At 36.8% G+C, this 24918-nt stretch overlaps 1 protein-coding gene across 6 annotated transcripts; it reads left to right on the top strand.

The window, feature by feature from the left end:
* The first annotated feature begins 3409 nt into the window (after nucleotides 1-3409).
* Nucleotides 3410-24601, top strand: LOC311297308 (thyroglobulin-like). 6 transcript variants are annotated; one of them, XM_084419555.1, is made up of 10 exons: nucleotides 3424-3737; nucleotides 5885-5984; nucleotides 8875-9024; nucleotides 10992-11213; nucleotides 12386-12607; nucleotides 17514-17660; nucleotides 18051-18200; nucleotides 19919-20140; nucleotides 22079-22300; nucleotides 24353-24601. In XM_084419555.1, the coding sequence occupies exons 1-10, from the start codon at nucleotides 3609-3611 to the stop codon at nucleotides 24364-24366; spliced, it is 1578 nt and encodes a 525-aa protein (XP_084275681.1). In that variant the 5' UTR covers nucleotides 3424-3608; the 3' UTR covers nucleotides 24367-24601. The 6 variants fall into 6 exon arrangements, with proteins under 6 accessions (XP_084275684.1, XP_084275683.1, XP_084275681.1 ...); XM_084419554.1 differs by having other exon boundaries at nucleotides 3431-3737; nucleotides 17511-17660; XM_084419556.1 differs by lacking the exon at nucleotides 3424-3737 and adding an exon at nucleotides 5648-5762 and having other exon boundaries at nucleotides 17511-17660.
* Nucleotides 24602-24918: the final 317 nt, after the last annotated feature.

Below are 24918 nucleotides of genomic sequence, written 5' to 3'. Positions count from 1 at the left end.
TTTAATCAGGTCAATTAGAGAATAAGATTTACAGAAACAGAGATTTATAATCCCTAGTTTAGCTTTTGCAATCATCCTCTGTGCATTTGATGTACAGGCTATGTCCCTCTCGATAATGCAGGTCTATTCCAGATCTAACTCTAAATTTGTATTGTCATTAGTCATATTTTGTGGGTCCTCCTAGTTTACAACAATGCAAATGACTGGACATAAACATTTTATAGAAAGAGACCAGTTGCACTGCATTTGAATGTGGAATTTGAATGATTAGAAATTAAATTAATTGATGTGTGACTATAGCCATGCACACGTCCAATGCACATTACAGTGTTTTACATACAGGAAGTTAACAAGACTGTAACGCTGTAAAATTGTTTGACACAATTGAGAAGAAATTATGAATGCTTTTGGCCTGGATATAGTCCTATGATCTATGCCAGGTAGAGATATTGGCCCTCATTTATCAAAAGTGCGTACACCAAATTTCCAGCGTACACCTGGCGTACACCCAAAATCACGGTGACTTTGAGATTTATCAATATGGACGTTGGCGTACGGCACCTACGCCAGCTCAGGAGGTGGTGTACGCACGTTTTGAGTGCGGGAATGCGCAGAAAAACAATTCCTAACACCACAAAACGCACTGACAAACTAAAAGATATGATATATTATGACCCACTGTAAAAAAAACAACAACATAGTAATTATAAACTTCAGTGTTTATTTTTGTGCAACATGGACTTCAATGTTTAATTTGTGTGACTTTACCAAAGCATTTGAATTGTAGGCATATGTATTCCTTAAGTTGCGAGCCTGTGCGCTTTACCTGACGTTTCAAGCCTTGTTTATACTTTCGCCTGGCTCCGCAGCGCGAGTCTCCGCAGACTGCGCGTGCACCTCCCCAAACGGACGTGGCGTTTATACTCGACGCGCTCGCCGTTGTACTATTCTTTGAAACGATGGTTAAGCCAGGGTTAGGCCCGGCAGGTGTGCACGGACTGGGTTTAGTAATGAAAGGCTTTCAATGACCAAAAAAATTGACTGACAAAAATTGACTGACAGACTGACAAAATAATAAAAATGACACTCTTCTTTTAAATAATAATAATAATACAAATAATAATAATAACGACATTCTTCTTCTAAATAACAATAAGCGTCATTAATAATAAAAATCTAGAAATCAATTTAGTTTCATTCCACTTCCCTGGTTTCGCTTTCGCTTTCTCTTTCTCAAAGAAGTTTCTCTTCTTTGCCGTCTTCCGTGTGTCCATGGCGTAAAATGAGGGCGTGGGGGGAGCGGAGACTTGAATATATAAGGGCGTGTTATTCTAATGACGATCGTTTTCAGCCACGGCATTTATCAAGAGCAGGTATTGCGTACACCTGGATTTCAAAGGTAGCCTATACGCACAGCTTCATAAATCAGGCGATGAGAGGAGTGTAAGCATAATCTTACGCCAATATATACGCCCGTTTCTACGCAAGAATGATAAATGAGGGCCATTGTGAGGTTGTAGTAGTGAGGGTGTGTTCTGTATCTTTGTGTATAGGACATGGGTGGTGTCTCTCCTACCATAATCTGTGGTGTATAATTTAATTCCGGAGCTACACCAGGAGGCCATGGATCTGCCATATGAGTGCTATGCCCCTTGAAGTATCTCCACACCCATCTCCTACATTTCAAGATGTGTGTGTCCTGGCTGATGCAGGCGGGCCCAGACCCTTGTTGACCCTGATTCTGAAAAATGGCAGCCATCTTGAACCTTTACACAAATTGCAAGAAATGTTATCTTTAAGATGTGTGTGACCATCATGTGACAGTAAAAGAGCACACACATACCTTATTCTAATATGGAATTGTATTGGAATGGTAAAGAGTGTTGATACGTGACAGGAGGGCCTCCATTCAAGGATAACATATGATGAACAAGTCTAAGAATGTTCCACATTTGGTTGAAATACCATAATTGGCCAAGAAAAAGAACATTCTGGGAGTCAAGACTATAAAGGAGAAAGGATGCCCTCCCCTCACGGTCACACTCTGCATCCACTCTGTGTGACTGTATGACTGCTGGCCTTTTCCTTGCAAGAAAATAAACCTCATCAAAGACAACTGGAAATGTTTGTCTCTTATTCAGTGATATACTTTTGTTTGCCACCACACAAGATAGTTGTTACAGATGGCTTTCATCTGCGGTTTTGTGCCATCAAGGAAAAAAAAAATTATTTTACAAAGACATGGACCATTATCATGATCATGTTTCTGCAAAGAAAAAGGCCAGCTAAACTGAGTGATAATGGTCAGATGGTTACTGCTGGTAATAAATAAAGTCCTTCTGAAGTGAAGCGATGTGTTCGTGTAAGAAAAATATTCATATTTAAAACTTTATCGACTAAGATAACTAGCTTCCGACAGACGGCCGTACACAAGTCATCTTATGCCAAAAGAGTAACATTTGATGATATATGACGTAGGATGTAGGAGTGACGCCTCTCGTGGTTCAAACAAACAGGGCTGGGCAACCGCATTCATTATTACATTGTGCATCAAATTCAAGGGTTACTCTTTCACCATAAATCGATGCGTATGGCCGTCTGCCGAAAGCAAGTTATTTTAGTCAATAAAGTTTTAAATATGAATATTTTTCTTACACGAATGCATCGCTTCACTTCAGAAGGCCTTTATTAAACCCCCCCCCCCCCCCAGAGCCACGGAGAGCACTTTATTCAGGGATGGATGTGCTTTGAAGGACTTCCAAAAACCCATTCACTCCCATTATAAAGCTTGGAAGAGCCAGGACATTTTTTAATATAACTGACGTTCCGAAGCTTTTTGAGATCCTGAAGCGCAGATGTTTTAAAACACTGATCCGAAACGTGATTCAAAACACCCATGTCACGTGACTTCGGCTAAATGAAGCTTCGGAGTGTTTCACAAGTGTTTCAACACGTGGCATGGTCCGCCGAATCAGCGTTTGATTGACAGGGTCGGGAACAGACCACACAATCGCACATCAAGTCAACGCATCTTGACCTTGTGGGTTTTTGTGAGAGGAGTTTGTCAAAGGCTGGAGAAATTATCTGTAAAAAAAGAAGTAGGCTAAGTCCTTCCACAGGAGAAAAAAAATAATATTTTTAATACATTTTCTATAAAAAAGTGAGACATTGTGGCTTGATTTATTTTATTAATATTAATTTTTCATGACCAAAATAACATTATGCACAGTGAGGAGCCTACATGTTACAAGCTTCACATATTAGAAAAATACAATAATACAAAATAAAAATAAAATTTTATTGGCTCATTGTCAAGGTTGTTTCAGATCAACACCTGCAAGTGACCACTAGGTGTCACCGTTGAGACTGGTGTCGGATTGTTTCGAAGCCTCAACACATGGCACATTTGCTTCCACTGTTTCATTGTTTCACGAGGCCTCGATCTGGCCACCATGAAAACTCAAAAACCAGATCATGAACAAAGACTTACAAACAGTGGTCTACAGGAAACAATACTTAACAAAGACACATGGCAAACATGAGGGCTAAATACGCAGACTAATGACAAAACAGAGGACACCTGTGAAAAATGATCAGACAATTAACCAATGACAAGACACATGGCAGGATCACATGACAAACAGAATCACATGACAGACATGAAGCATGACAAGAACAAACCCAAAATCATAACAGTGTGTGATAGGGCGCTTAGTTGTTTGACCTCTAGAGTGAAGGTATGTGTTCACCTTGACAACTTCATCTTTTAATTCCAAACACAATGACTTCAGTTTTGTCTTTGTTTAACTGAAGAAAGTTTTGGCACATCCAACTGTTAATTTCATCAATGCATTGGCACAGGGAGTCAATGGGGCTGTAGTCTTTAGGTGATAGGGCTGAGTAAATCTCAGTGTCGTCTGCATAGCTGTGGAAAGCAATTTGGTTCTTTCTCATTATTTGGCTCATTACTTGGCTCATCATTATTTGGCTCATTACTTGGCTCATCCTGTTCAACATATACATGTTGAACAGGAGTGGCGCAAGAATTGAGCCTTGAGGGACTCCGCATGTCATGGATGTCCACTCAGACTTATAGTCTCCTATACTCACATAATAACCTCTCCCATCTAAGTATGACCTGAACCATTTTAGGACTGTCCCAGAAAGCCTGACACCGTTTTCCAGCCTGCCAAGAAGTACGTTGTAATCGACAGTGTCAAATGGAAATGCCGTTAACGTGAAACTATGTGCGTCGCGTTCATATGCTCTTGTCTGTAGCCTATAGTTTTCCTCCCATAGAGTCTATTATAAAGAAAAAGCTTAACGTCAATGCAGTAAGATGGTGATATTAAAACTCAGTAACCTTATTGAACATGCAACGCGCTATTGCACGTTAAGCGTTTTATAGTGTTGTACGTTCACACCGCCGCCGGCGAGAGCGCCAAAATTCATTGAAAATGAATGATTTCCGGGCACTTTGATGCTCTCGCCGGTGGCGGCGTGAACGCAGAGTAACAGCTGTCGTCTTTTGCTAACAATGACAGAAGTGTGTGATAGGTTGTTTTGAGGTTTGTGATATCTATGGTTTTCAATGAGACCAGAGATGACCCAACAGTAGAGCTAGATTATTTACGGAGGAATTATTACTGCTCGATTATCTTAAAAAACCTTGTCTGCTTTACACAATTTAGCTACCTTGGAGTTAATCCTAGTCCATAGTTATGCAGCTAGCTCGCTAACAGACTTGATAGCTATAGAAAGACCTGGAACTACAGGACTCTACGTTGAAAATACTCGTTTGTTGCCCGCCAGGTATCCGAGGTAGTCACGTGACTGCAAAGTATCAATATAGGTAAATTGTCATAATATTTCATAATAATATTGTTTTTTATATATATATTGTTTTTATCAAACAAATGCAGCCTTGGTGAGCAGAAGAAATTTCTTTTAAAAACATAAAAAATCCTACCGATCTAAAACTTTTACTTTTAGTGTGTATGGCTATATATGTATGTATGTATGTATGTATGTATATATATATATATATATATATATATATATATATATATATATATATACTAAGGGTTAAATTCAACGAATAAGGAAACGTCGAAAAACTTTCTTTCTTTCTTTCTTTCTTTCTTTCTTTCTTTCTTTCAAAATTCCTTGGGGGGGAAACTGCCCTCTAAAACTCTATGCACAAATGGGGTTTCCATTTACTTAAGGGAAAATTAGAATTTCGCAAGAGATTAGTTTCAGATTTGGGATTGAATGTAGTGCCCAAACTGACCAACCCACACACTGTCATACAAGACTGTCCGGTGGCGGGATTGTATTGGATATAATCTAAATCAAACTATTGTGTATAGGAAAAGTATTATACTTCTTTGAGAGGCCATTGAAAACTAGTTTGTGTATTCTGGAAGAAAAAAAAAAAAACCTGTTTGGCATCATATTAATATAGCCTAGAGCAGTGGTTCTCAAACCTGTCCTGGCGTACCCCCAACACTGCACGTTTTCTTTGTCGCCCTAATCAAACACACCTGATTCAACTCATCAGCTCATTATAACATGGGTGAATGAGCTGATGAGTTGAATCAGGTGTGTTTTATTAGGGAGACAAAGAAAACGTGCAGTGTTGGGGGTACGCCAGGACAGGTTTGAGAACCACTGGCCTAGAGCTCTCCCGATTGGTATCATAGCCTGAAGCTTGTCTTGAATCAGAACTCTCTGACCTCATTGGAACTTTTTTAAACATGCGGGTGTGTTCTATTGTTCTCCAAACATCCCGCCCCAAACTCACGCCATTGGTTGAGCGCTAACTTAAATACTCTCTCATCCTGAGACAAGTATGATTTTCCAGCAGTTCATTGTATGATTGCAGGTGGAGAGGATGACAGCTCGAGTATATTTCGCTGTGTTATTGTGTCTGTCTGGATGCTTGAGCACATCAGAAGCTGCTCTAGGACGAAATAGGCCTACAGGTGAGAAGATACATGTTCTTTAACTTCATTATGCAGCCAGCTGTAGCCTGAACCATTTTTCATTTTAATTATACTAATGTCTAATTAAAACGTCTACAAATAACTAAAACTGTAAAACCCATAGACACTTGTTCATTGGTTCTTCTCATTGACTCATGATTCATTGACAGATCATCGCCACCAGCGGGGAACCATTGAAATTTCACATAATGAAATTTCATGCGTATATGAAGCCTCGTTTACTGAAATAAAACTACTAACCAATGATTCGGAACAAAAGCTCGACGCTTCATGAATCAGTGTTTTGAAATTGCTGTGACTAATTTGATCTACCAACTCCAGTGGAGTTTGGTAGCGTTGTTGTTTGTGTGGGCCCATGTCCCATCGAGTGGAAGTGCAGCGAGAGCAGCGGAGTGTATCGCGCACTGTGTTCATTAAGCTTTTAACATTTTCCAACTATATTGCTGGCCAAATTGAAACGGGTGGATGTAAATCCTTTTATTATTAAATGGTAGGCTACTTAATTTTTTGAACAGACAGAACCCAGCAGGTGGTAAAAGATTAATAAGATGATATCTGATTCTCATTATCACGTAGGCTTACAGGATTCCCTCAAGTGTCTGTGCACACAATGGTTGTGTGAGCAAAAACATTAACAATTGCATTGTGAATTTCAGTGCTGATACTGCTATTTATTTTATTTTTTTTAGCCTGGCAAGCCAGACCTAGGTCTGGGCGATATATATCGTGATATTGATAAGCGCATCTCGTTAGTAAACCCGGTTCCTTGATTAGTAGTAAATCACCATCACCTGCTTTCAGATGGAGCGGCATTTACTACACAGAGCCGTAGTTAACTGACAAGCTGAGCCAAATCGCATTAATTATCGCAGGTGATACGTCCGTGATTTTCCTTTCCCTGCTCTCCCCAGGGGGGGCAGGGTTTTAAATTTTCTTGAAGGTTCCCCGGGCGCCGCAATTGGCTAGCGGACCCCCACCTGCTGTTAGCATTCCATTCACTCCCATTCATTTTGGTGTCACTTTGCCAGCGAATAACTTTACATCTGAGGTGTTTAAAGACTCCATTTGTCCATTATTTATTTCTAAAGAAACACGAAAATGTATAAAAGGCTCCATTACATTGTAGCTTACGTTATGGCCCCTTAGAAGCAATTTTTGTAAAAATAGGCGAACGATTGCGTCATAACCACGCGCTCTCTGTCGCACAGTAGAGAAACTACCGTATAGACAGGAGGAGAAGCTCGCGGGCGATCGGGGGGGACGTGAAGGCAAAATGACAGAATAATTAATCCGAATACTTAGCAAAAGTTGCTCCTGCTCCTAGCTCATGGAAACCTCCTACTCGCACTCTCCGTCTCTGCAAGTTTCGAAAGGGAATGATTCAGATTTCTCTCGGCACAGCAACTAGAAGACAGACGGGATGCTCACGTCACATCTACGTCGTCAAGCTCAGTTTGAGTCTGCGCAGTACGCTCGACCATCAGGAAGCGAGTGCTTCTAACTGACTTCACTTGTCTCCATTGAAACATATGAGGTCGCTGTGTCCAGTTTATATACTGTCTATGGCTCTCCCTCCCTCTGTCACTCTCGCGTCTCTCTCACAAGCGCCAAAGTACGGTGGCCCAGTAGTGCACAACACAGCGAAATTTAAAAAGCAAAGATCACAACACAACGGAAAATGTACAACACAACGAAATAAAGCCGCAACACAACGGAAATGCTCCCGACCACTAGAGGGTTCTCGGAGCGTGGTAAAGTTAGTTTTCCTTGCCATTGTTCTATAGAGTCGGTAGTCTTAATTTATCAACCCCACGATTAGTTTTTACAGTATGCAACATTGTATATCGAGATAAAATATACTTCAAAATCACCAACATGAATTATAGCTGTGTATCTATACTGGAGAATTATTTGACGTGCTACCACAGCGCATGATCCCCAAGGGAACGTCTGGCAATTCCACCAAGTGGTTAAAATGTATCATTTATAATATAATTTGATAAATAAACACAAACCATTTGGTGAACTGCAGAATTACAGGAATGAGACAATTTCACCTGTAAGTCAGTCTGGTCACTAGGAACCTACCACAAGCTTTAGGACATGAAAAAAGTAGGCCTATATTGTTTTTATAAAAAAAAACTAATTGTGTACTGTGCATATTGGCACAATTTCACCTGTTGTAAGTCAGTCTGGTTAATAGGAACTACAACCTTTGAAACATGATAAAAGAGAAAAAAAAACTTTTATTATAGCCTATTACAGAAATGTCCTAAAAAATAACAATTGTTTACTGTAATGAAGGGAGGTATTGGAAAGAAATCAGCTGTAGTAAGTCAGTCTATTACCAATACAATAAAGCTTTGGATTTGGAACATGTCTGTTTTTGAATGTTAAAAGTAATTTTAATTAATACAAATTATACGTTTTAACAACTTGAAAGAATTGGCGGAAGTTCCCTTAGGAGAACTTGTGCCAGAAACGCGTCAAAACATTCTAGACTCTCTAGAGTATAAATATGCAGCTATAATGCAGGAAGGTGATTTTGAATGAATAAATGTCGATATACAATGGTACATACTGTTAAAAATAATAGTGGTGTAGTTAAATGTTTTAGACTCAGTGGCATTGAAAACTAACCTTATCGCGCTCCGAGAGCCCTTGGGAGCATTTCCGTTATGTTGTACATTTTCCGTTGTGTTGTGGATTTATTTCGTTGTGTTGTGCACTACTGGGCCACCGTAGTTCCGCCCAACAACTTTGTTTTAAATTCACTTAAATTATATTTTCACAAACTCATTGTAATGTCACATTTACCTCCCCTTCAATATATCAGAGCTAATTTCTTTGTCTTGTTTCTGTATAACAGTGAAGCCAGGAGTGTGTCCAATCCCAGACTATAAAGTAGTGTGTATCATGGCGCGTCCAGTGAGGTGTGCCAATGACACTGACTGTGCCGACAAGAAGAAATGCTGCAGCACTACATGTGGTGGACGTGAGTGTATGGCTCCAGTTACAGGTATTATATTATATTATATTATATTATATTATATTATATTATATTATATTATATTATATTATATTATATTATATTATATTATATTATATTATATTATATTATATTATATTATATTATGCAGTCAATAAAAATAAAATTAAACTAATTGCTCATTTTCTGTAATTAAGCGCAATGAATCACACCTAATATTAAAGTTATTTTACATATTTCTGTATTGTAGTAATTTCACATTTAATCTCAATTAATTTAGAAACAACATGATATGGTTGATGGCTGATATTTCAAATATTTGTTTAATGCCATCTTTTTATAAAAGGCATCACTGATTGGTATCTACTGCTCCTGATGTCTCTATGGAAATGTTTTTTTTTTTCTGCTTAAATTTTAGCCATTAATTATAGGCATTTCTCATTACAGTATAATTAAAAGCGATACATTTTTCTATTAATATATTATGTTTTAGTTAAATACAGCTAATCACTTCTGTAATCGCGATTTAAAAACATCAGTTAATATTTTTATATTGTAGTAATTTCATAGCTGCTCTCCAAATCGATGTAGAAACAAATTAAAGACGGTATATTTTAATTTGTTGGAATGACATCTTTTTATGAATGAAGGCCAGGATCACTGATATTAATACTGGAACTGTCTCTGAAATTGATTTTAGTTTAAGTTGTATTATTAAATATTGAGACATTCAACACTACAGTAATTGAAGGCTATAAATTTCAACATTTATTGTGCTTTAAAAACTTAAAAAATCTTCACATTAAACCATTATAATAATTTGCATTTTATAAACCTTTTCCTGTGGCATTCCTACCTGTCTAACGGGTCGAAACATATTTTGAAACAGAAATTGAATAAAGTTATCAAACACTTTATAGTCTTTACTGCATGAATTATAAATTAAATATATTTCTCACATTCACTATTTGCTTTCTATAATTCACATTTATTTTACTGTGTTGTTATTATTTAACATATTTGTTTATGTAAGAAAACAAAATCACAAAAGAAGAAATAAAATAAACCAAAGTGGGGATTTGAGCCCCCCTAGCGTCCTGGGCCCAAATGCCTGATATACTCTGCACCCCCTAGACCAGCCCAACATCCCCACTATAAACGCACCCCTGACTACAGGGCTGTTAAATGCTTGAATCTGATTGGTTGACGAAGATTCTAAAGTATGCAATTATTTTTAGGGGAAAGAAGGCTAAAGTAGTTCCAGACAGGTCTTGACCGCATTACATGTCCATATCACTTCGCCAAATGATTTCAAAGGCATTTTTTTCAAATAGCAAAATAAACAAAAAAAATTAAACCCAGTAAAAGATGTGCTCGAAAACTGTTGAAACTTTGCACACAGGTCAGAACCCACGGCCATCAGGGCCGGGCTGAAGCTGGTACCCGGGCGTGGCGGGGGGGGCTCAACAGCGCCCCCTTGAATGGGGTCCGAAAACTTGGTCCATATATTAAACCCGCTTGCATGAATTAATATGAATCTCGGTACACATATCTCATCGGGCCGAGCAACTTCCGCAATCTATGTTATTAGCTCCACCCAACAGGAAGTCAGCTATTATGGGTTGTTTGAAAAACACATCCTCTGGAATTTGAAATACTCCTAGAGAATTCATCCAGTTTTTTAAATTGCAGACAGATTTTTGATATCTCGAACGGTTTGGCCGTGGCAAGGAAACAAATTTATGGCAAATAAGTGACACAGGAAGTGTGTTATAACTTCAGCATACATTAACTGATCTTGATGGAACTTCAGCAGTGTGTTCATTGTAAGAGGACGATCTCATGGATGTAACTATTGTGAGTCGAATGAACCTCATTTGTTGTCCCGAAGTTGAACGACATGAGGGTGACTTATTGATGACAGAATTTACATTTTTTTCGGAGAACAACTAACCCTCCAAGTAAATTCTATAATCTCTGGTACGTTTACCTTGAAGGTCGTCCCAAGACCCATTGTGAGCAGGAGAGAGACAGAATTCAGAGTGAAATCGGTGATCGGATTGGAGTCTACATCCCTCAGTGTGATGAGAAGGGTCAGTACAAGCCTGAGCAGTTCCACGGGTCCACAGGTTACAGCTGGTGTGTGGACAGTAGTGGGAAGGAGATACCAGGAACCCAAACTCCACCTGGAACGAACAGTATAAACTGTGACAAGCCTGGTAAGCATGTCTACCTGAACCTGAAGTTTTTTTGTAGAAAATTGTCATAGTCCTCTCTCAATAGGTCACATGTCCTATTTTAAATAACTATTTCTAATGTTTTTTACTAATTAATTGTCTTGGGATTTGATATTAGAGAGGTAGCAAATGCTTTTTTGTTTTTTTTGGGGTCAGTTTTAAAGTTCTTAAAATAAGTCTCTTCTGCTCACGAAGGCTGCATTTATTTGATCAAAAATACAGTTAAAAACTGTAATATTGTAATAAAATATTACTACAATTTAAAACTAGAATGCATTTCCGGAGGAACTGCGACGTGTGCTTGCTCGGGTGCAGTTCACTAACGTGAGCAGGAAGTGGATAAGGGTGTGTTGAAGTTTGCTTGATCTGAGAATTTCAACAATAGTACTTTTTTCAAGATTGTGCAAAAAGGTGAAAAGTTATGTGCATTAAGAGACATGCAATGTAGACTAGTGCCAATGGCATTGTTAATGTGGCTTGGTTGTTGGTTTTGAAATATTTGGTTATGAATATACAGCAGAGAGTGGGAGTGTTTTGGGTGATGAAATAGTATTGAAAAGAAGTTGACAGTCTTCATTTACTGTATCCAATAAGCCAATAAATAACTCGCCCAGCTGTTTTGTGGTTGAGTGTTCCCTTTGATTAGGAACAAATTTACTATCTCAAATTAAGGTCTACTGTAATTAGCGCAATGCTTTGATTGCTGCTGTCAAGATGGTTGTCATCACCTAGAAACGCTGATTTTTATAGCCTACCGTCAGTCCTCATATTGTAACTAAATGAAAAACGCTATCAGTTTCATTAGCTTACTCTAGCGACGCAATCGCAACAACATGGATAACGCTGTTTGGCCTTGCCTAACTTTATATGACATATGCGCCATATGCTAGAGTTACACATCCCGCTCCCGCTGCCATTTCAGGGCTTGAATTTGTGTGCGGGAATGTGGGGATTGCGCATTATTTAAACCATTCCCGCAATGTTATCTTTTATAGTGCGAGAAATTCCCGCACAAATATTCGCTTCATCTCAGAGCAAATGATTAAAAAATAAATTCACAGATGTGAGAAAAAAGATATGGATATTATATATTTATTTTTGGAGAACTAACCTTCCAAGTAAATTCTATAATCTCTGGTACATTTACCTTGAAGGTCGTCCCAAGACCAAGTGTGAGCAGGAGAGAGACAGAATTCAGAGTGAAATCGGTGATCGGCTTGGAGCCTACATCCCTCAGTGTGATGAGAAGGGTCAGTACAAGCCTGAGCAGTTCCACGGGTCCACAGGTTACAGCTGGTGTGTGGACAGTAGTGGGAAGGAGATACCAGGAACCCGAACTCCACCTGGAACGAACAGTATAAACTGTGACAAGCCTGGTAAGCATGTCTACCTGAACCTGAAGTTTTTTTGTAGAAAATTGTCATAGTCCTCTCTCAATAGGTCACATGTCCTATTTTAAATAACTATTTGTAATGTTTTTTACTAATTAATTGTCTTGGGATCTGATATTAGAGAGGTAGCAAATGCTTTTTTGTTTTTTGGGGTCAGTTCTTAAAATAAGTCTCTTCTGCTCACAAAGGCTGCATTTATTTGATCAAAAATACAGTAAAAACTGTAATATTGTAATAAAATATTACTACAATTTAAAACTAGAATGCATTTCCGGAGGAACTGCGACGTGTGCTTGCTCGGGTGCAGTTCACTAACGTGAGCAGGAAGTGGATAAGGGTGTGTTGAAGTTTGCTTGATCTGAGAATTTCAACAATAGTACTTTTTTCAACATTGTGCAAAAAGGTGAAAAGTTATGTGCATTAAGAGACATGCAATGTAGACTAGTGCCAATGGCATTGTTTATGTGGCTTGGTTTTGAAATATTTGGTTATGAATATACAGCAGAGAGTGGGAGTGTTTTGGGTGATGAAATAGTATTGAAAAGAAGTTGACAGTCTTCATTTACTGTATCCAATAAGCCAATAAATAACTCGCCCAGCTGTTCTGTGGTTGAGTGTTCCCTTTGATTAGGAACAAATTTACTATCTCAAATTAAGGTCTACTGTAATTAGCGCAATGCTTTGATTGCTGCTGTCAAGATGGTTGTCATCACCTAGAAACGCTGATTTTTATAGCCTACCGTCAGTCCTCATATTGTAACTAAATGAAAAACGCTATCAGTTTCACTATTAGCTTACTCTAGCGACGCAATCGCAACAACATGGATAACGCTGTTTGGCCTTGCCTAACTTTATATGACATATGCGCCATATGCTAGAGTTACACATCCCGCTCCCACATCCTGGCCGTAGACAGATCATATGTTTCACGCTGTCAATGCAGTGGTCTGCGTTGCGCTGATCTTATTCACACTATCGAGTGTAGGTGCAGCATTCTAACATTGAGTCATAAAGCTGTTTGTGAATAGATTATCCGCTTCCAAATTATGTCATTTTAATCCCGAAATTGAAACATTAAAAACCATTTTTCTCTTTATGGTGTGCGAGTGATAGAGCGCGGCAGCAACGAACCAACTGATCAGCTTGCAGCGTAACAACATTGAATGTTCGGCCGAACAGTTGATCATAGCTGTACAGGGTGCCTTATTATTTTTCATCTCCATAAATATATCTAGTAGTAAAGCTAATGCAAGGGCTAGAAATCAATTAATCCTTTGCTGATACTTCCTCGTCATTAGGGAGAGCGCAGTTCATGGTTGCATAGCAACGACAGACGCCACGGGAGAGCAAGCGCTTGTGGAATGGAGAGAACGGTACGCTCACGCTTTCCACTTGTTTTTACCATAGACTGTAAAAAATAGGTTTTTACACATCTAGAGCGACGTTGTTGATTGTTTGAGCATGTGACTGTGCATTTCTCCTTGTTTTCTATTGTGATGCGCAGCATATTTCCCGCGCGCACAAACACAGCCACAGACAATGAATTGTTCGGTTAGCGAAGAAGAGCATGATGTATTTTGTATAAAGTGTTTTTTTTTTTTTTTTAACTGTTTTGAGAACTGGAAATGCATAATTCATGCATACAAATCTGTAGATAAATTAAGATTAATAAATGAAGATGATTAAATTAGACCGACATCTTTAGATCAATCCCCCACCCCCCCATGTGACCCATGTAAGCGGTGCAATTCCCTCCCAGTTTAAAAAACGAAATTCAGGCCCTGCATTTAAGACAAACCTAGTAAAACCGAATGCAGTCTATTCACTGACTTGGAAGCTCTGTGAAATGTAATACAACAGTGCCACCTACTGTCTAAATGCATTAACATTAAAAGGTGAAACTCTTGCATAGACATAGGTAAATGGGTTTGTCAATTAGCCTGAAATAAAAAATAAAAAAAATCAGATCTTGTGCATCCTCACATTGGAGTCCCGAGTTCATGTACAAAGTTTGGTTTCGATACGTAACCGAGTTCCTGAGATATGGACGACTTCCTGTTTGGCAACTACGGTCAAACGCTTCCGAAAATCAAAAATCCTTCTAGTAACTTTTGTGAGGCTTGGTCCAAGGATCATGTACGTCCAGATGATCTAATGATCTAAGATCATTTCTCAAATGTTTAAAAGTGTGATTCCAGGAAACAAATGTACGCACAAAAAACATGTGTACGCCTGTCTTCCAGATGTGAAATCTATAAATTCCAAATCGGTCAGGCTCTGTGTTTTATTTTAAACTTTTCTGCATGGGTTAAAGTACTCTCAATAGCATACTCACAATAAAAAATAAATACTGTGATTTACAGTTTTATTTTACTCTTTCAAAACTCTTCACACATTCTCCTAGCAGTTAATTTCACATTCAAAATGCACTAAAACTACCAAAACACTTAATTCATGTATCAAATCAGCTCATTCTTCCTCAACACTAGCAGAGGTTTCACACAAACACACTCAAAAAAAAAAAAAAAAAAAAAAAAAAACCATCAGGTAGCATTATAGCCTACAATGTTTTCTTTATCTTTACAAATCAAGAATGACACTACTGCAGTAAGCATGCTTATGTTACATGACATAATGTTTGCATTACAGTACAACAATTTTCGTAAGTTTTCCCCTTTTGTATGGTAATGAAATTGAAATGCTAACCACTTTTTTAGGTGTTGTTCAGTTATATCACTGATAATATGGCAAATCAGGTGCTATTCCCTTCAGTCTGCTTATCACATCTACCTGTTTATCTTCTCTCCAGATTATTTTGAATGCAAAGGATTTAATTCCCTCATATTTTTCTAACATTACAAGATTGTCTCTAATGCTGAATTCCCCGGATACTGATACACATTTATTCAAACAGGGTGAATTTACAGTGAAATAAACCACACATTTATCTTTTACATTTAAGATGAGCCCCAGATGATCCTTCAGGCGAAACTCTGAATGATCTTGTTTACCTTTATCAGCCCTTGCAGCAATGAGGTCACCACTCACATAAACATCATTTTCCTGAAAATATTCTTTCACTTTAGTTAAGTCCGGTACTGCAGAATGTGATTAGACACGGATTACACTGTTATGGCAAAAAAAAAAAAAAAAAAAAAAAAAAAAATTGACGTTGCCTTATCTTCTCTGAAAAGCGTTCCGCCCATTCAGCTAACATGAAAAACACTTTCAATAAACAAAACAAAACATATCCAATGATGAAATGTTTTCTGTGTTGACAGATCAGTCCTAACTGCCGAGATAATCACACAACGCATACAAGTCCGCTAATGACACGTCCGATTCGCGAACTAATGACTCCTTTGAACCGATTCCATTTAATGAATGGTTAAAACAACTGATCTGTCCAACACTGAATCCGTGTATAACAAATCGGTAATGCTTTACAATAAGGTTCCATTTATTAAACTCTAGTTAACTACATAGTTGACATTTACTATTAATAAAATGATTCTACAGCATTTATTAATCTTTATTAATGTTAATTTCACCATTTACTAGTAAGCCTATATTATTTAAATCAAAAGTTGTATTTGTTAACATTAGTTAGCCTAATGCACTGAGTGAAGATAATAAAATAATAAAAATACAGCTGTTCATTGTTTGTTTAACTAAGATTAATAAATACAGTAACAAATGTGTTGCTCGTGGTTCATGTTAGTTGTAATACATTAACTAATGTAAACAAATCAAACCACATCTAACACTTCTTAAAATGAGAATGTAAGTGAGATTACCCCATTTTTTTTTTAGTAAGAATGTTTAGCAGGATAAACCTTAATAAACTACTGTATTTTCAGGTTATCTATATGACAATGTGTAGAACAATTACCAAAACAATATTTTAGTTTAGACTGTTTGTGGTAAATGCAGTTGGGTTGTCGAGGTCAAAACTCTAAATAAGCTGTGAACCATATAAACTTACTATAAATAATGTTGTGAACCATATAAACTTACTATAAATAATGTTATGTAATTTTTTACTCTTACACTGAATGTTTGGATTTTGTGAAGGTGTGAATAATTTTTTATTAATATTTAATATAATAAAGTTCTGTGTAACGAATTATTAACGAAGGATAATTTCTTTACAGAGAATGGTCATTTGTTAATTCCACTAAATTAAGCAGTCAGAAGAGTTAAGCGCTCTCTCCCTTCTCACTGCCATCACACTATAGTGGGGAAGAAATACAGTAAATACAGTCATTTGCTTAGTAAAATGAATTAGAATTTTTTTCACTAATCTGTTGAATAAAAGATTCAACTCACTCATTAAGACTGACTTGCTGCCACCCAAAGATGGATTTTATTGATAATACTGACTTCATTTTATTGTTAATACAGGTAATTGCCACACAGTGTCTTTCTGATTAAATTTGATTAAATTTAAGAAATCTGATATAACAGGTCACAGATATGACAATACATTTAAACATACTGTAATGTTCATCTCTGTCAGTGTTATTATGATCAGTCTGTCTCTGAGCAAATCTCTGAGCAAGTATTTTATTTTATTATAATGACTATATCACTGCTGAACTTTGACTTGACTAGGCAAGGCATATTAAAGCATGACTATGCATTCATTGTTCTAGGAACCTCAAAGCATATTTTAATTTGTATATTTTGTGCTCCATAAGTATGTTCTAGGTCATTTGTAGCATATAGGTCCAAAACATAAACTCAAGCCCCCATAAGTCCTGTCCTGATTATAACCTGCTCTTCAGTAGTGTTCCTTACAGCCTACAACCGCAAAATAACCAAAAAAAACAGTGAAAAAGACATTCAGCATTCAGTGATATATCTTCTCTGTCATGTGTCTGTATAGCAGTAAAGCCAGGAGTGTGTCCAGTCCCAAAGTATGTAGCACGGTGTATCCTGCCCCTGATACATTTGTGTGCCGTTGACAGTGACTGTGCCGACAATAAGAAATGCTGCAGCAATAAATGTGGACGTCAGTGTATCGCTCCAGTTTCAGGTACAGTATAATATCATATTATAATATATGATGTGTCAAGCAAAAAATAACTAATTAATTGCACATTTTCTGTAAGTGCAATGAATCACACGTAACATTCAAGTTCTTTTATATATTTTTATATTTGTAGTAAATCTCTAAATGAATTTAGAATCAACACAGACAGTGGCTGATATTTCAAATAAAGCCATTCATTATAGGCATTCATCATAACAGTAGAATAAAAAGCAATACATTTTTCTATCAATATTATGTTTTAATATAAAAATATAACAACTTTGTTTTAAATTCACTTAAATTATATCTTCACAAACTCATTGTAATAAATGCCACATTACCTCCACTTCAATATATCAGAGCTAATTTCTTTGTCTTGTTTCTGTATAACAGTGAAGCCAGGAGTGTGTCCAATCCCAGACTATAAAGTAGTGTGTATCATGGCGCGTCCAGTGAGGTGTGCCATTGACACTGACTGTGCCGACAAGAAGAAATGCTGCAGCACTACATGTGGTGGACGTGAGTGTATGGCTCCAGTTACAGGTATATTATATTATGCAGTCAATAAAAATAAAAATAAACTAATTGCTCGTTTTCTGTAATTAAGCGCAATGATTCACACCTAACATTAAAGTTATTTGATATATTTCTATATTGTAGTAATTTCACATCTCATTTCTTTTAGAAACAACATGATATGGTTGATGGCTGATATTTCAAATATTTGTTTAATGCATCTTTTTATAAAAGGCATCACTGATACCAATACTGCTCCTGATGTCTCTATGGAAATGTTTTTTTTCTGCTTTTTAGCCATTAATTATAGGCATTCCTCATTACAGTATAATTAAAAGCGATACATTTTTCTATTAATATATTATGTTTTAGTTAAATCCAGCTAATCACTTCTGTAATCGCGATTTAAAAACATCAGTTAATCTTTTTATATTGTAGTAATTTCATAGCTGCTCTCCAAATCGATGTAGAAACAAATTAAAGACGGTATATTTTAATGATTTGTTGGAATGGCATCTTTTTATGAATGAAGGCCAGGATCACTGATATTAATACTGGAACTGTCTCTGAAATGTATCTTAGTTTAAGCTGTATTATTAAATATTGAGACATTCAACACTACAGTAATTGAAGGCTATAAATTTCAACATTTATTGTGCTTTAAAAAAAAATAACTTAAGTGAACTTAAAAAATCTTTGCATTAAACCATTATAATAATTAACATTTTATAAACCTTTTCCTGTGGCATTCCTACCTGTCTAACGGGTCGAAAAATATACGGAAATTGAATAAAGTTATCAAACACTTTACAGTCTTTACTGCATAAATTATAAATTAAATATATTTCTCACATTCACTATTTGCTTTCTATAATTCACATTTTTTTACTTCATTGTTATTATTTAACATGTTCGTGTATGTAAGAAAACAAAATCACAAAAGAAGAAATAAAATAAACCAAAGTGGGGATTTGAGCCCCCCTAGCGTCCTGGGCCCCAAATGCCTGATATACTCTGCACCCCCTAGACCAGCCCAACATCCCCACTATAAACGCACCCCTGACTACAGGGCTGTTAAATGCTTGAATCTGATTGGTTGACGAAGATTCTAAAGTATGCAATTATTTTTAGGCGAAAGAAGGCTAAAGTAATTCCAGACAGGTCTTGACCGCATTACATGTCCACATCACTTCGCCAAATGATTTCAAAGGCATTTTTTTTCAAATAGCAAAATAAACAAAAAAATTTAAACCCAGTAAAAGATGTGCTCGAAAACTGTTGAAACTTTGCACACAGGTCAGAACCCACGGAACCCGTGTTTGAAAAACGCATTCTCTGAAATGTGAAATACTCCTAGAGAATTCATCCGATTGCCACCAAACTTGTGCATGAAGACAAGACATTGAGGATGATAAATTGCGGACATATTTTTGATATCTCGAACGGTTTGGCCGTGGCAAGGAAACAAATTTATGGCGAATAAGTGACACAGGAAGTGTGTTATAACTTCAGCATACATTAACTGATCTTGATGGAACTTCAGTAGTGTGTTCATTGTAAGAGGACGATCTCATGGATGTAACTATTGTGAGTCGAATGAACCTCATTTGTTGTTCCGAAGTTGAACGAAAATCTTATGAGTTTTGGAACAACATGAGGGTGGCTTATTGATGACAGAATTCAATTTTTTTGGAGAACTAACCCTCCAAGTAAATTCTATAATCTCTGGTACGTTTACCTTGAAGGTCGTCCCAAGACCAAGTGTGAGCAGGAGAGAGACAGAATTCTGAGTGAAAACGGTGATCGGATTGGAGTCGACATCCCTCAGTGTGATGAGAAGGGTCAGTACAAGCCTGAGCAGTTCCACGGGTCCACAGGTTACAGCTGGTGTGTGGACAGTAGTGGGAAGGAGATACCAGGAACCCGAACTCCACCTGGAACGAACAGTATAAACTGTGACAAGCCTGGTAAGCATGTCTACCTGAACCTGAAGTTTTTTTGTAGAAAATTGTCATAGTCCTCTAGAAATAGTTATTTAAAATAGGACATGTGACCTATTGAGAATGTTTTTTTACTAATTAATTGTCTTGGGATCTGATATTAGAGAGGTAGCAAATGCTTTTTTGTTTTTTAGGGTCAGTATTAAAGTTATTCAAATAAATGCAGCCTTCGTGAGCAGAAGAGACTTATTTTTATCAAAAATACAGTAAAAACTGTGGCCGCGGCCATCACTGACTCCTGCGCCTTTCTCCCCAAAAATATCACTTTAACAACAACGCTTTAGAAAACGTAATTCCATTGTGGATCCTCTTGATCTGCTTCCTCCATGTTTCTTTGAGAAATCTCAGCGTCTCAGTCTCACGCACGCTGCATGTGAGTTAATCACGGCCACTTATTTACATGTTGCGGTATTCGCAGAATAATTTTTTATTTTTTTTCTGCTTAAATTTTAGCCATTAATTATAGGCATTCCTCATTACAGTATATTAAAAGTGATACATTTTTCTATGAATATTATGTTTTATTAGGTTTTAGTTTAATCCAGCTAATCACTTCTGTAATCGCGATTTAAAAACATCAGTTAATCTTTTTATATTGTAGTAATTTCATAGCTGCTCTCCAAATCGACGTGGAAACAAATTAAAGACGGTATATTTTAATGATTTGTTGTAATGGCATCTTTTTATGAATAAAGGCCAGGATCACTGATATTAATACTGGAACTGTCTCTGAAATGTATCTTAGTTTAAGTTGTATTACTAAATATTGAGACATTCAACACTACAGTAATTGAAGGCTATAAATTTCAACATTTATTGTGCTTTTAAAAAAAATTAACTTAAGTGAACTTAAAAAATCTTCACATTAACCCATTATAATAATTTACATTTTATAAACCTTTTCCTGTGGCATTCCTACCTGTCTAACGGGTCGAAAAATATACAGAAATTGATTAAAGTTATCAAACACTTTACAGTCTTTACTGCATAAATTATAAATATATTTCTCACATTCACTACTTGCTTTCTGTAATTCACATTTATTTGACTGCATTGTTATTATTTAACATGTTCGTGTATGTAAGAAAACAAAATCACAAAAGAAGAAATAAAATAAACCAAAGTGGGGATTTGAGCCCCCCTAGCGTCCTGGGCCCCAAATGCCTGATATACTCTGCACCCCCTAGACCAGCCCAACATCCCCACTATAAACGCACCCCTGACTACAGGGCTGTTAAATGCTTGAATCTGATTGGTTGACGAAGATTCTAAGGTATGCAATTATTTTTAGGGGAAAGAAGGCTAAAGTAGTTCCAGACAGGTCTTGACCGCATTACATGTCCACATCACTTCGCCAAATGATTTCAAAGGCATTTTTTTTCAAATAGCAAAATAAACAAAAAAATTTAAACCCAGTAAAAGATGTGCTCGAAAACTGTTGAAACTTTGCACACAGGTCAGAACCCACGGAACCCGTGTTTGAAAAACGCATTCTCTGAAATGTGAAATACTCCTAGAGAATTCATCCGATTGCCACCAAACTTGTGCATGAAGACAAGACATTGAGGATGATAAATTGCGGACATATTTTTGATATCTCGAACGGTTTGGCCGTGGCAAGGAAACAAATTTATGGCGAATAAGTGACACAGGAAGTGTGTTATAACTTCAGCATACATTAACTGATCTTGATGAAACTTCAGTAGTGTGTTCATTGTAAGAGGACGATCTCATGGATGTAACTATTGTGAGTCGAATGAACCTCATTTGTTGTTCCGAAGTTGAACGAAAATCTTATGAGTTTTGGAACGACATGAGGGTGGCTTATTGATGACAGAATAAACATTTTTTGGAGAACTAACCCTCCAAGTAAATTCTATAATCTCTGGTACGTTTACCTTGAAGGTCGTCCCAAGACCAAGTGTGAGCAGGAGAGAGACAGAATTCAGAGTGAAAACGGTGATCGGATTGGAGTCTACATCCCTCAGTGTGATGAGAAGGGTCAGTACAAGCCTGAGCAGTTCCACGGGTCCACAGGTTACAGCTGGTGTGTGGACAGTAGTGGGAAGGAGATACCAGGAACCCGAACTCCACCTGGAACGAACAGTATAAACTGTGACAAGCCTGGTAAGCATGTCTACCTGAACCTGAAGTTTTTTTGTAGAAAATTGTCATAGTCCTCTCTCAATAGGTCACATGTCCTATTTTAAATAACTATTTCTAATGTTTTTTACTAATTAATTGTCTTGGGATCTGATATTAGAGAGGTAGCAAATGCTTTTTTGTTTTTTGGGGTCAGTTTTAAAGTTATTCAAATAAATGCAGCCTTCGTGAGCAGAAGAGACTTATTTTTATCAAAAATACAGTAAAAACTGTGGCCGCGGCCATCACTGACTCCTGCGCCTTTCTCCCCAAAAATATCACTTTAACAACAACGCTTTAGAAAACGTAATTCCATTGTGGATCCTCTTGATCTGCTTCCTCCATGTTTCTTTGAGAAATCTCAGCGTCTCAGTCTCACGCACGCTGCATGTGAGTTAATCACGGCCACTTATTTACATGTTGCGGTATTCGCAGAATAATTTTTTATTTTTTTTCTGCTTAAATTTTAGCCATTAATTATAGGCATTCCTCATTACAGTATAATTAAAAGTGATACATTTTTCTATGAATATTATGTTTTATTAGGTTTTAGTTAAATCCAGCTAATCACTTCTGTAATCGCGATTTAAAAACATCAGTTAATCTTTTTATATTGTAGTAATTTCATAGCTGCTCTCCAAATCGACGTGGAAACAAATTAAAGACCGTATATTTGAATGATTTGTTGTAATGGCATCTTTTTATGAATGAAGGCCAGGATCACTGATATTAATACTGGAACTGTCTCTGAAATGTATCTTAGTTTAAGTTGTATTACTAAATATTGAGACATTCAACACTACAGTAATTGAAGGCTATAAATTTCAACATTTATTGTGCTTTTAAAAAAAATTTACTTAAGTGAACTTAAATCTTCACATTAACCCATTATAATAATTTACCATTTATAAACCTTTTCCTGTGGCATTCCTACCTGTCTAACAGGTCGAAAAATATACAGAAATTGATTAAAGTTATCAAACACTTTACAGTCTTTACTGCATAAATTATAAATATATTTCTCACATTCACTACTTGCTTTCTATAATTCACATTTATTTGACTGCTTTTATTATTATTATTATTATTATTATTATTATTATTATTATTATTATTATGAATATATTCATTTGGTTTCTCTACCCAATACATTTAAAAATTACAAATCCAGTGAAAATGCAGGAATCGGACTCGTTCTGGAAAAGGTGGTATTGGTGCATCCCCGAGTCACATTTACTTACCCTTCAGTATATCAGGACTTTTTTTTCTGTCATGTCTGTTTAACAGCAAAGCCAGGAGTGTGTCCAATCGACACAACATATAGATCTGTGATTCAACATTAATGACAGACATTACAGCAACTGGTTTATTATGCTGCTGTCACTTTAAGATCTGCTGCTTTAAATGTTGCAAACCAACCATCCTACATTTGATCTAAGATCATTTCTCAAATGTTTAAGTGTGACTCCAGGCAACAAATGTACGCACAAAAAACATGTGTACGCCTGTCTTCCAGATGTGAAATCTATAAATTCCAAATCGGTCAGGCTCTGTGTTTTATTTTAAACTTTTCTGCATGGGTTAAAGTACTCTCAATAGCATACTCACAATAAAAAATAAATACTGTGATTTACAGTTTTATTTTACTCTTTCAAAACTCTTCACACATTCTCCTAGCAGTTAATTTCACATTCAAAATGCACTAAAACTACCAAAACACTTAATTCATGCATCAAATGATCTCATTCGTCCTCAACACTAGCAGAGGTTTCACACAAACACACTCCAAAAAAAAAAAAAACCCAAAACAGTGTTTTCTTTATCTTTACAAAACAAGATTGGCACTACTGCAGTAAGCATGCTTATGTTACATGGTCAATGTTTGCATTACAGTACAACAATTTTTCAGTGTTTTTTCAATTTTTCCCCTTTTGTATGGTAATGCATTTGAAATGGTAACCACTTTTGTAGGTGTTCAGTTACATCTAATTGCTTTGAATATGTTTATTTACTAATTCTGAATCTCTATCCTTGCAGAAGTTTTGCCCTAGTGAAGGGAATCCAGTGTGTGCCGAATACTGTTCCCATGATGGTCAGTGCCCTGCCGGACAGAAATGCTGCTCAACACCTGTGATCGTACATGCAGTGTAATCATATTAGAGAAAAATGATGTAATGACTCATGTTTCCTTTGTCATGTACCTATCCTATATAAATTGTTGTATTCTGGATTCTCTGTGATTGATGTGAGGTCCTCCCGGCTGTGATTAAAGCTTATTCAAAGGCATCATTTGGAGTCTGTCAGTCAGTCAGGCTAGACACTAGAGATCTTACTTCTATTCTCAAGTGATAGTGCTGAAGTGGAGTACTAGAGATCTTATTTATTCCTAAGTGATGGTGCTGAAGTGGAGTACTAGAGCTCTTATTTATTCCTAAGTGATGGTGCTGAAGTGGAACTCCACAGACCTGTTGTGTATATCAGCGAGTTGCACACTATCTGCCATTTTCTCAGCACTCGAGCAGCTGTTGTGACAATTTCTCGTAAGTGTAGGAAATATAAGCGGACTACACCACCTCCTTATTTAAGGCAGGAGGAGCCCTCCA

This window comes from Rutilus rutilus, assembly GCF_951802725.1.
Source record: "Rutilus rutilus genome assembly, chromosome: 9".
In the NCBI taxonomy this organism is placed as follows: Eukaryota; Metazoa; Chordata; class Actinopteri; order Cypriniformes; family Leuciscidae; genus Rutilus; species Rutilus rutilus.
This window is presented reverse-complemented; position numbering and strand designations above follow the sequence as displayed.

Excerpts from the sequence above, each read along its gene's own strand:
- LOC311297308 (XM_084419554.1), top strand. The coding sequence starts at position 3,609 with ATGACAAGACACATGGCAGGATCACATGACAAACAGAATCACATGACA. Across the intron at positions 3,738-5,884 it reads GTTTGACCTCTAGAGTGAAG|GTGGAGAGGATGACAGCTCG; the intron begins GTATGTGTTCAC and ends GTATGATTGCAG. Across the intron at positions 5,985-8,874 it reads AGGACGAAATAGGCCTACAG|TGAAGCCAGGAGTGTGTCCA; the intron begins GTGAGAAGATAC and ends TCTGTATAACAG.